At 37.3% G+C, this 12,640-nt stretch overlaps 1 protein-coding gene across 4 annotated transcripts in view; it reads right to left on the bottom strand.

The window, feature by feature from the left end:
• LOC127476334 (uncharacterized) overlaps positions 1-12,640 on the bottom strand; it is a 182,343-nt gene that overhangs the window by 89,343 nt on the left and 80,360 nt on the right. For all 4 annotated transcript variants that reach the window (XM_051799163.1, XM_051799164.1, XM_051799165.1 and 1 more), the window contains 2 exons: positions 9,512-9,673; positions 1,160-1,242 (listed from right to left, as the gene is read on the bottom strand). In XM_051799163.1, the coding sequence (XP_051655123.1) occupies positions 1,160-1,242; positions 9,512-9,673 (245 nt within the window). The remainder of the gene's footprint in view (positions 1-1,159; positions 1,243-9,511; positions 9,674-12,640) is intronic.

Below are 12,640 nucleotides of genomic sequence, written 5' to 3'. Positions count from 1 at the left end.
GGGTTGGGTTACTTTGCCCACTACATCGATTCCAAAAGTCCTCAAATCATCCTTCTTATAGATATAAGGCCACACACACACATGCATGCACACATCAGTCTGCAGTTATGTTTATATATAACTCTGTTTTTTCCAAGTTATCCTTAACTTCCTGAAAAAATAAATCACTTAATAATTTATCCATTTAAAATGGAGGGAACTTCCAGTTGGCCAATCTGTTTTTTCTCAGAGAAGTAGATCATCACATTACAAAAGTTGCAATAATAATTCCCAGCCACTGAGTGTTTGTGCCACAACACATGTACAGGTATAAACACATAGTACACAAGTTTGTGAGCACTCCGAGTACTGTGATGATTTTCTTCCATGCACAATTAAAAGCATTAAAAATGTTTCAGAGTATATCTAGAGCAGGGTAAGACAAATTACCAGAATGATTAATTTGAATATTCAGGTTTGCAGTTATAGTTCTCTGCAACCATGCTGATTTAAGGACAGAAGTGGAGCAACACTTACAGAGAAAAATTGCAACCTTCATTGGAAAGTACCTGATTTAATAATATAATGCAGGTAGAAGCAATACTCAGGAATACAGAGTTTTCTTTGTGTCTTAGTCATCAGGATTTACAGTAAATCTGAAAGTTTCAGTAGCATTTCACCCAGAAAGTGTTGTCATGATGCAGATATGATTTTATGGAAACTTGTACTGACAACACAATATTTGTTCACAAATTAATTATGTCCTTGACCAAGATACTACAAATATTATACTAAAAGTATCTAATGGTAGGGATCTTCTGCACAAGTACATGAGAGCTTGAAGGTTATAGATGCATCTCTTGTTTAAACATTACTGAAATAATACCATCCTGCAGCACAGACTTGATTAAGCTACTGGTATTTGATTACCATTAGGATGGTCTTTCCCTACTACTCCTTTGAAGTTTCTTTGCTGGAGAGATTAGCTCCCTATAGATACACGCAGGAGACAGCAATACACCTGGCCGTGTGAAGCCTTTTTGTGGCCATAAAAAAATTCACAGGGGTAGATTAAAGAAACACAACAACAACAACAACAAGCAAGCCCACAAATCATTCTCAAATGGCACAGGTAGAAGATCCAATGGCTTCTCTGCATGCATTAAGGGAGACGATGTACCTTGTGATGTCCTCCTTGGACTTCCTTTGGCCAAAACAAGTCACAGTGCTCATCTGCACTGCCATGGCAATCTTGGTAATCCTCTGCAAGAAAAGAAAAAAAACAAACCACAAAACATAAATTATTTTTTGTATTGGTGCATAAGATAAAGCTCTGGAAAGGAAGGAGCTGGGTTTTGGTCCTCCTCCCAACAAGATTCTGTCTGACTTCATGCAGATCATTTTTCTTTCTCCATCCTAGTTATAAATAGGTGGTTATTTCTCTACTACCTTCCTGAAATGTTAGTATGATAAATGCAGAGAAGACTTCGGATACTGTGTTCCTGGAAATAAAAATTGTATAGATACAAAACAGGGGAAAAAGTAGAAATAAAGAAATAATAGACACAAGAAGAATGACATGGAAGGGTGTTTTAAACACCCCAGAAAATGTTCTTCAGAAGAGAGAAAGAAGTTAATTTTCTTGTATGGACATGGTTGTGGATCAAGAACAAGACAGAGGCATAAAAAGCATTCGAATAAACGTTGCTTAGAAAACACAAGTCGTGTGTTCATTAAGCTCCTGAAAAGCAGTGACCTGCGGAACGAACAAAAATGTAATTCCACATTTCAGGAAGTAGTGGTGTGGCAGAAATAAAGGTCTGTATTAGACACTTTTTAATGTATTGAATATGGAGGCTAATCCAAAAATATACTTAGTTATTATTTCCTTTTTTTTTTTTTAAGTTATTTCCAATCCCACTCTGTAAAAGACAATCAAGTGTATCTAAAATCACAGTACAGGTAGGATCAGCTCTTAGGTGTTACAATTGTTGATATAGGCATATACAATATACACATATAAAATGTCACAGTTGGATATCTTTCTTAGTTTCTACATATATGTATACATACGTGTAGGTGTATGTTTTATATGTTGAACATTTGTAGTAAACGAGGCATTTGCAGGTATTTGCACCATCTGGGGTGAAAGAGGAGGTCTACTGAAATCACTGAAACAGCATAAAATACAACTGCTGGAAATGTCACATGTACGCACACATGCCGTATAATCAGTTCAAATTGTCTCTACATATTCCATATATGTGATACATGTATGAACCCATAAACACATATTAAAATATAAATATACCTTTGTAAAGATGGTTACTGTGGTTTTCTTTGTTCAACATTTTTTTTTTTCCTTTGGCACACAGAACTGGGTTTCCAAACAGCCCTGATGAAATAATGAATACTTTAACAATGTTTTTGGAGTCAAATGAATAAAGCAGTAATTATCTTGGCCAAAAAAATGGGACACTAAAAAGAATAAAGAAAACAATAATATTCTACATTTAAGAAATGGGTGGGAGAAGAAACGCAAGTCTGTTATTTAATCATGACATACTCTTTTTATATTTTATTTGTAAGGTTCTCAATGCTCTTTTCTTTCTATACCAGTGAGCTCATTATTTTAATTCCTCATAGATTTTTCTGAACAATTTTTGCTAAGTAAAAACACAATGTAATTCTTCAATGCCTGTAACAGTAAGAAGCTGCTCAAATTAAAGATCAATAAAAAGTACAGAAAAAATCTGTATGAAAATAAATAAATAAAAGAGAAGATGGGAAATGCTTGCAATTAGGATGAAAAATCTAAAAAGAAATTAAATTTAGTTGTAATACATTTCCCATTCTTTTCTTCATGAAAATTACTACTGAAGTGGGTTTTTTTCTGTAATTTAAATATTAAGCTGCCAGATGTGTGTCTCATGCTTGAAGAGTTGAAGCTTTGCATTATTTAGCATATTAAGATTCACAGAATTTAAAAAAGGGCTCCTTTATTGCCTGGAGGTTCTAATTAAGTAAACCTTAGCCTGGTACATTTAAAACTTGCAATACAAGAGATTTTGCTTCTTTTTTTTTTCTCTGTAGCCAAGTCTCATCAATATAATAAATATGGAAAATGCTTAAGATGATATAATTTTTCTTTGGCTTGAGGAATTAAACCTATCTATTATTTTAAGAAGTTTTTAATAGAGGCCAGCAATCAGAAGGACATTTAAAGACTCCAGTCTACTTTTTAATCATAAGATTACTCTTAGTTGGGAGGGGGAAATGTGTCATAAAACTGAGCCATGTAGAAATTGTTTCTTCCACATACACAAAAGAAAGCAGTTTTGAGAGAGAAACAAGAATCACACAGTTCTTTATTATTAAATTGCATTTTACTTTTTTATAACTTTTTATAATTGACCACAGAAAACTAATAAAGCATTAACTAGCTGGTTAATCAGCAATTTGTTCATTGAAAAAGTAGAGACTACTGCATCAGAAACTGTAATAGCATAGAAATTCCTGACATACAATACTCATAAATCATACCTTAAATACAGTTATTTTTGCCATTTTAGAAAATGTCAAAGGTGTCAACTTTGTCCAGATATAACACTTAGCAGTGACTATTTTAGTAAATTGACTCAAAATACATTTTGTTCCCTAACGGGGGAACATAATAACATTCATGATAAAAATGAACAATTTGAAGAGGAGAAAATAACACCAAGAAAGAATGATCAAAGACAGGTATCATAGCTATGATAAAGGTACAGTGGCAGGTGTAGACCTCTGTTAATAGGTTTCTTTGGAAGTCAAGAAACATACGCACAAAATATGATTGCACCAGGGCTTGGAAACAACAATAATATTCTTAATCCAAAGATCTATATCTGTATCAGGTAAGTCCAGCAGAATAGTTCAAATGTCTTTCATTTTTATAAGAGAAATAGGAAAAAATGGGTGGCATTTTTTGTCACCACTGTGGAATGGGTATGGATTTGTAAAAGCATGGTGAGATGAAATTTATTTCCAGACCTTGACAATAATGAGAGAAGTCATTTCTGGGTGATATTAAGTCCCAATCAAATAGTTTAGATGTCACACAGATCATACCTAATATGGGATACAAAGAAAGGGTTAACTGCATTAAGTCCCTGAGTTCAGCAGGGCCTGGTTTTTAAAACAGAATAAGATGATGTTGGAATAGAAAAATGTTGGTGCTACTCTGTTACCTTTCTCAACATCAGCCTTCTCTGGGCAATAGCTGAGCATAGTAGCATGACCTTTAAAATTATAGGGTGTCTTACTGCTTCTTAACCCTTGTAGAATAAAACAAAACCTTTTTTTATCCTCTGCATTCAGTCTGGAAGTTATCATCTTTGGTTATGTCTTCTGTAACAAGTACTGTGGCACAACAAGTACAGGCACAACTTGTAGAATGAAATCAACAGTTCGGAGGACACCCCTTAGCAGTGGGGACCCTGCTGTGTGTTGCAGACTTCACATCAGGCTAGTTTTAGTTTGGTCCTGGGAACTGATGGCTCTGATACACACACCAAAAGCACATATGGTTTATCAGCTTCACCCTAAAGGTGGCCAGTGCTTGTCCTCTGAGATCTCTCCGCAGTGAACAAGAGACTGACAATTGGGGCAGGGCATTCACTTCAAAAGTGCCCTAAATACCTAAACGTTAATGTAAACACATCCTTTCTGAATGAGCATTAAAGAGGGGTAGGAAACAGATTCCCTATGATGTAAAAACTAGGGCTGATACTGTGAAATTTTTATATATTGGGAAGTGGGGGGAGAGAAGGGGAGGAGAGAGTCTAAAAGATTTTTTTTTTTTTTAAATATGGACAAAAAGAAATAACACAGCTAGGAAATTACAGAAATTTGATGAAAACTACTTCTGACTTATATGGAGGCAAAGTAGAGAAGGGAAGTCACTCCTGATGCATGCAACCTCTCTTTAAATCAGTGGGAAAGGGTTTTAGAGTAGTGTGATCCAGGAGCGGGGCAGCAGACAAAGAAATCATCAGCTTGGTTAAGTTACTGCAGGGACAGAAAATAATATGAAGAACCTATCTGGACTTCCTCCCTAGTAATAGCCCAGCCTGTGAGAAATAAAATAGCATGGTAAGAGTTGGAAAATAGAAGAGTTTGGATTGTGTGGATGACACAACTGTAAGTGGGAACTGGATTCGATCCCACTTGAAAGAATCAATCCAATCCTTTATGCAGTCCTGCTCAGAGACAGAAAAGACAAGCAGAGAAAGAGAAGGTTCAACCGTCTGAGGCTCTGCCTCTGAGGCTCTATTTGTAATAAAAATGAGGGGTAAGCAATCTTCATTTTTAAAACATCACTTTGTTCCCTTTAAAGTGGCACCCATGAAGTATTACCAGTGAGAACAACTTCAAGTTTTTTGGTTTAGGTAACTATTTTTGCATCTGCATATGACTGTTAGGTAGAAGCATGCAGCATCTCAGAAGGAAAGAACCTCATTGCAGTATAATGAGAAGTATTACAATGAAGATTCATTGGTTTGCATGAAATTGTTTCAAAAGTGGCTATAAGCATAAATATAACACTCTCAACAAAACTATTGGTCACTTATAAGTACATTTTAACGCTTTACATTAATGTAAAGCCTTCTCTCCAAATGTAATGATAAAATTAGAATGGAGCTGTGTCTGTGTTTGGTATTTTGATCTGGAGGTGACACCTTAATAAGCTTTGAATAAAGTTCTGAGTACTACCTGCTAGAGTACTAAGCCTCTTGGTTAGCCTGATGCCATCTTTGCTTAGATGTTATTCTGAAGCTTTGTCCAGACAGAAATGCCTTTTGATGTCACAAAAGGACATAATTAACTTCCCAACGTTTTTCCACAGATGCAGAAAGGGTGTTGAATTAGAGATCTTGAATATGAACAATATTTAACATCTGTTTTCAATAGAAAGTTTATTGTAGAAGACAGGCATTGAGCAAAAGAATCCTTCTGAGCTAGAAGATCTGAAAATCAGGAGCTAAAACTTTGTCCTGGTTATGCCCTAGAAAGGTGATAAATCAGAGGGTTGAAGGAATCACAGAGGGTTGAAGGAATCACAGAAGTGTTGTCAAGCCCCCAAAATGAGAAGAATACTAGCTGACTAACAATATTTATGAGAAATATTTCATGTGTTTCCAGAGGGTTTACTTGTGGTACATGCACAAATGGAGGCTTTGAAAAAAGAAATTAGACTTCATATGAGAGAAGGGCCAGGGAGCAGCTGCTGGGATGAGCATTGGTGGGGACAAAAATGCAGGCACTGTTGAAGCACCAAATTAAATATCAGGTACAGTATAAATCCTAGTTTACATGTCATTCGGCAGAAATTATCTGGGGTTTTCAAATGAAAGGTTTTTTTCCTTCCTAGTTCTGAGTGAAGGTAATAAGTTTAGTGGTTACATTACTGACAGTGTTCCATCACAGAAAATCTGTGCTTTAGTGATGTGCCTTTTGAAACAAGTTTTTCATTAAATTAACAGGCAACAGATTTATCAAGTACCAGAATTTGTTTTTTTTTTAAAAATCCTCCATCAATTATAGTATTATCTCTTAGGATATACTGAGTCAGATCCTCTGATGATACAAAATAATGCCTTTTGAATCCAACCTTCCGTTGACAAAAGTTGTGACGATTCAGTACCTTTCTGTGATGGTTTCACTCTAGGCCTTCCTGGAGACCAGCTTGTAACCAGGAAGGAACTAGGAAGGTGATCACGGAAGTATTCCATGCTATTCCTTTACGTAACTTGAGGTATAAATAAAACCAGCAGGAGGGACCTCACGCTCTTCCTTCCAGCGAGGTTCGAGAACGGTGGGTCCCTGTCTCGGTCTGGCTTATCTGGAGCTGAGGCCAGCAGTGACTGCTGTTATCTGCCATGTGTGAGGGGAGAGTGCTGGACCGTGTCCAGCCATCCTGCTTGTTCAAAGGGAAGTGGTGAGATTTTACTAATTTACCTTCAGTTGGTTGGTTGACTTGTTTGGTCTTTGTCCCTTTTTGTCCTTTTCCCTTCTCCTTACCCCTCTTCCCTTTTTGGGGAGCTGTTTGGGATTTCTGGAGTTGTGGTGCATAGTATTCTCATTGTATATATCTGTCTCATATGTGAAATATATATATATTTTTGCTATAGCTTTGGCTGCTTAAGTCATTTTTTTTTCCTCTTCCCTCTCTGGGAAGCAGGTCCTTGTTGTCGAGTTTTGGGGACTTGGCAGGAAGCCAGCTCGAAACTTGCACACTTTCAAAATCAGTCCACTTCTGCAACTGCCTTGTTTCAGGATATTTGTAAGAGACCTTCTTAAATTCAAAATATGGGTTCTAAAATGCTTTGTTTGGCATTGGATCTCTGCCAAACTCCACAGAAGTAATTTGAATAAAAATTCAATATGGTAGTTTTAGATCTAGATAAGCATTGGTGATGGGGGTAGGGGGAAGAGGGGACAAGGAATAGCTGTGCGCCTGCACAGCTAATAATTGGGTACTGAGACACACTCTAAAGGTGGAAACATCCAAATGTTGCAAGGAAAAGAAGTTTGAAAAAAAATTAAAAGTACCCAAAGGCAAATGTCAAACACCATTAAACATTATTTTAAAACTCTTGTTCTTGCAGGTTACTTATGTTTTAAATATTGTGAGTATTCTAAGCTGCTTTGCACAACTAAAGTTGGGCAAATGAACTAAATAAATTTCAAAGCAGATTCTACTAACGTAGAATTTGAAAAAAAAATTCTAAGTTAGGGCTGTGATTATATTCTTAGAAGGACCAACATCTAGAAATACGTGTTAAGTGTTGGTCTTACTAGGACATGAATGAGAACCCTTGAAACACTGGAAGTTTTTATTACTTTTTTCTGTAATGTGCTTAACCTTTTGTCACCAACATTATTTAACAAAAACTGACACCAGCTCTGTATTCTACTTCTTACACATCTGTGATAGTCAACATCAATATTCAGCATTTATGAATCCTAACTTAGCAATGCCATACTAGCTCCTACCTCTATTTGTGCCCGCTTAACATGAGATATTCAGCAAACGCACCTATAATAGCAGATGCATAGTCCTAGCCTTCTTGGGCAGTCAACAGAGAAGGAGAACTCCAAAGAAATAATTTTTTAGTGATGTTTCATGGGCTACTCTAAAAGGAAAGTGGCACATCAATTGGCTTCAAAATGACATGCATCCAAAATTCTACAACATCATCTCTGGGATCCCACAGACTTGAAGACAACTACAAGTTGCTGTTTACACAGATAAGAGGTAGCTATCTCTTACCCAATATTTCTCAGCTCAGTGTCTAACCATTATAGCTTCCTGTTATAGAAGGAGAGTCGCTCTCTCTCTTCAAAAGACAGGAATAATTTATTTTCACTTGCGCTTTCATCTCTACACACTGGTCAAGGGAGTGAGAATCGCCCTTTCCTAAAATGAAAGCTGACCCTTGCATTGTTCATGATGGTTGAGAGAATGATGAGCAGTGATGAGTGCGGATCTCAGGTCATCTCCTGATGTCCTCACCACTCTCTTAGCTACTCAATCTGCCTATTCATCCTAAACATCTGTGCTGTGACCAGGAGGGCTGGCTGGCACCTGGGTGACACACATGGGTGTGAGAACAAAAGGGAGCATGGACATCGGCACTTTCTGTGCCTGCACTGCCATTTTTCTATTGTAGGACTGAGAGCACAATACACTACCCAGGTCATAAAATGGGAGTGGTTGTCTATATTCTTGGTACCTTGGTACCAACATCCCTGCCCTGTATTAAGTCTGCTTCTGGCCATCACAGTGGTATCTGAGTTTAGGACAGGACCTGGGGTTATATTACTCAGTTCTCAGACAAATACTTTTTACCTGGGACTTCAAAACAAACAAACAAACAAACCAAATAAATCCACCAAAAAAAAATCCCAATGAAAACAAATAAACAAATGAACAAAACCAAGAAAAAACTCCACAGTAGTAACTTGCAAGGCTTTGCCTTCAAAAGAAACCCTACATTCGAGTAGCAAATGTTACCCGATACAAATACAGACAGGCACTTTTACGCAATTTAGCTTTGCACAATTAACAAAGGATATTGCTATTAAAGTGTTGCAGGAAGAAAAAGTACTTCCCAAGCATCTAACAGCAACATGTTGTGATCCATGGATATAAATGACCAAATAAAATGGAAGGATGTAAAAATGTCACGGAAACACCAGTCGTAATCTAATGTTGTCAGTGCACTGCACACACACCTTGTAATTACTAACACATTTGGCCTACCAACACTTTTTAGACAGGGGAGCCCACCATTTCTGTACCTTTTTGCCTAAGCTGCTTTTGATCCCTCACAATTGATTTAAACTCTTCCATCTCTTCCTTTGCCCAGTGAATTAATGATGACATGATATCACAGGGCTAGGGGGAAGGCAAATGGGGGTATTTACACACATGTCAAGCAGATCTATTTGCAAACTTTCAGTAAATTAATGCAATAAAAGTCCTAACCTGCTGGAAGCATTTTTAGCTCTTCTCTTTTCCTCCCAGCTTCTTCTGACACACACACTTCTCCTCCTTTTGCTGCATTAAACTGTTTTTTCACTTCCTTTACAACAGTGGGAATACTTCCCTTATGGGTGTCAGGATCTTTCAGGGAGGTCAGAGGTTGCCCTGCAGAGGAAATGACAAGCTGTGAAATGTAAAAGAACAATTCCTTCCACATGTTTCCTTGCTCCAGGAGCAGTAAGGGGTTGTCAGCTAGCATCAGGACGGGATGGACCAGGCCTTTGTCTTAGCAGTCCTGTCAAAACTAATTTACAATTAAAGACCTGTGTAACTGTTTAAAGCTTTACAACTCTGGCGAGTTTCAAGGACTGCTGAAGCCAAGTGGTACAAACCAACTTTATTATTAACAAGCATGCAGACAAACAGAATGAAGACAGACAGAAAAAATGCTGTAAATTGTAAGTAAGCACAAAAAATGTACACCTGAAAATTATCTTTCTATATGATATTTATTTCTGTTATAAGCTCATAGTTAGGGAACTAAAAATATTTCCATGGTCCTAACTTTTCCTCTGGTTGTTGCTGCAGAAGCCACATGCACTGCTGTTAGAGAGCAAACCTTTTAAGGGGAGGGAAAAATAAAGTGCGGGGGGAAAATGGGCTAATTGTCCATTGGAAAAAAAAAAAAAAAGAGAGAAAAAATAATCTTTAAAACCATTCTCAAACAGCTGAGTTTCTGACTTCCCAAAGTATAGTAGAACGGGGCGGGGGGGGAGGGGGGAGGTATGGACACAAGTAGACTTTCCGGAAAGAAAATTTTAGACATAGAAAATCCGCATGTGGGTGTTTAGTCCAAAGACAGCCGAGGTAGTGAGAGTCTTTCTACGTGACAAATCTTCTGCCTTGTAAACACTCTTTTTCGGTCTTGATTGCACATCAGTATATGCTGGTACAGTGCTGACCATAACTTCAGGACTTCAAATTGGCCAATAATCAAGTGGTGTGAGTAAGTCAACTGGAATGAAAAATGTTTTTCTTTGGCTCTGAACACTACAGAGGATAAACCTGTTTCCCACCTGCATGTTTTATGTGATCACAATTTCAGATGGGCACAAGTAGGTGTTTGCATGTCAAGTCAGAACAGCACAGACAGAAGAGCAAGCATTTGGAAGAATGTTCCCAACAAGTGCAGAGTAACACTTCCCAAATCAGCCCAAGTCTGACCCAAAAGTGTTTGAGCTGGAGAACTAATACATAAGTGCTGTCTAGCTACTTTTCTGAAGATGAAAGAGCTGCCACTTCCAAAAAAGTCTGAGTTTAGCTGACGTTTGGCACATGTGAATCCCCTTTTCTATAGACACTAAACTCAAAAGGGATCTTGCTGTAGATTTCACTGTGAGAAAGAGTGTTTCCTTGATGAATTTGTATATTTAGTGTTTTATATGGAGATTCACACTTTTGAAGTTTTCATGCATTTAGAAGCCCATGTTACTTAGACCTAGGTCTCTGAAGGCAACATTTCTGTTAGTTGCATCAAATTTTCCTACCTAAGCTGCTTCTATTAGAGTTGTTACCACCTTCCCCACAACAACTAATGCATTCCACACAGAAATCCTCATTTATTCATTGACAGAGACTGTTGATCCCTTAATGGGCAACAGATGAACAACAGAAGATTTTCTTAAGAAAAGCAAAGGATGGTGGTAGTGTAAGCAGAAGCTGTCTTCTACCATGAGCCTCTTATGGAATACCACTTCAAAAGAATGGAAAGAAGATATGGTTTGGACTTAGAGACACACTAGATCTGATAATGTACATCTGTGATCTACGGAGGAGGTAGAATGGGAGTTATTAGGTTGCATTCCCATGCATTGCACTCTGGAGGAGAGAGCCTGTGCAGCAAGGAAGAGCCATACAAAGCCCAACAGAGAGCAGTGGTTTAGAAGAATAACATAGCCTGGAGTTAGTTAATGGAAATAATATGAAGGTTCTCTCTTAAACTTCTAAAACCAAGACAAACTTGAAGTGAAGGTTAAAACACCATCTCCTAACCTGCTCTATTTTGCAGCACCACATATGGTATTGATATATAAGATCGCTCACTATTTAGACTACTGCAGTAGAGTGAGTTACAGAGCACTCGTCTTCATTTAGACTGTTCTTGCTTTCTCTGGTTTGTGTCTCAACCTTAATGTCACTTTAACAGAGCTTTCCCCCCCTCTGCTTTTGGTGGTTTAACAGATATAATACTGTATTTATAGGGTATATCAATGTGAGACAGCTTGCCACAGATCATAAACACATTTTTCTGTGGGAAATGTTGAAGTTGTGATTTTCAACACGTGATCTCCAGTTCTCTAAGGTTTGTTCCTTTAATTGTAAATAGCCAGAAAGTCATCAAGCTAGCGTTTAATAAACTTTTAATTTGAAATGGATTACCACATGTTGTGTTTGTTTACCCATTATTAAATCTCTTAGCAACATATCACCAGCAGAAACAGCATACTGTAGCACTGCATAGATACATTAAAAAACAAACCCATGGGGGATATTGGCAGCTAATAATATCTTTAAAGAAGGCTCCATGAAAAATAAATACATATAAACAATATCAAAAATTACTCCTAGAAATTTTTTTAGTGCAAATCTGTTTGGCACGGAAATTGCAGATCTTCCATGATCACCGTATCAACAAATTTCAAAGGTCTGCATGCAAAATAAGACATACACTAATGTTCTTTCTCAATTCTTCAAAATATATATTTCTTGACTTTTCAAATTGTGTATCATGAGTTTTTCCATGTATTTCCAGGAAGCGTGACCTATTTATTTGCTTCCTCTATGTGCATTTCCAAATGTGTATGAAGACAGATGGTAGGACCAAACAAGTTTGATTCATTTAGAGTTTGAGCATAATTCTTCACTGTTGGGAAGAGTTGCCTGCAACTCCACCTTTTGGATGTGCTATTCATGGTTTGCTGCACCTTAAAGCACCTTGGCAGATATGTAGAAGATAAATGACAACAAAAAGGACCTTACAGCACAGTGTATGTTTACACCTCCATGCTTCTGGTATCAAGGTGGTTATATAAAAGTCTTTTGATCACAGTGCAATTGCTGCTTAGCCTAAAA

The sequence above is a fragment of the Manacus candei genome, unplaced genomic scaffold (genome assembly GCF_025592945.1).
Source record: "Manacus candei isolate 608988 ecotype Guabito, Panama unplaced genomic scaffold, ASM2559294v1 h1tg000049l, whole genome shotgun sequence".
Classification (NCBI taxonomy): domain Eukaryota; kingdom Metazoa; phylum Chordata; class Aves; order Passeriformes; family Pipridae; genus Manacus; species Manacus candei.
The sequence above is the reverse complement of the archived record's forward strand: the minus strand, read 5'-3'. Positions and strand labels throughout refer to the sequence as shown.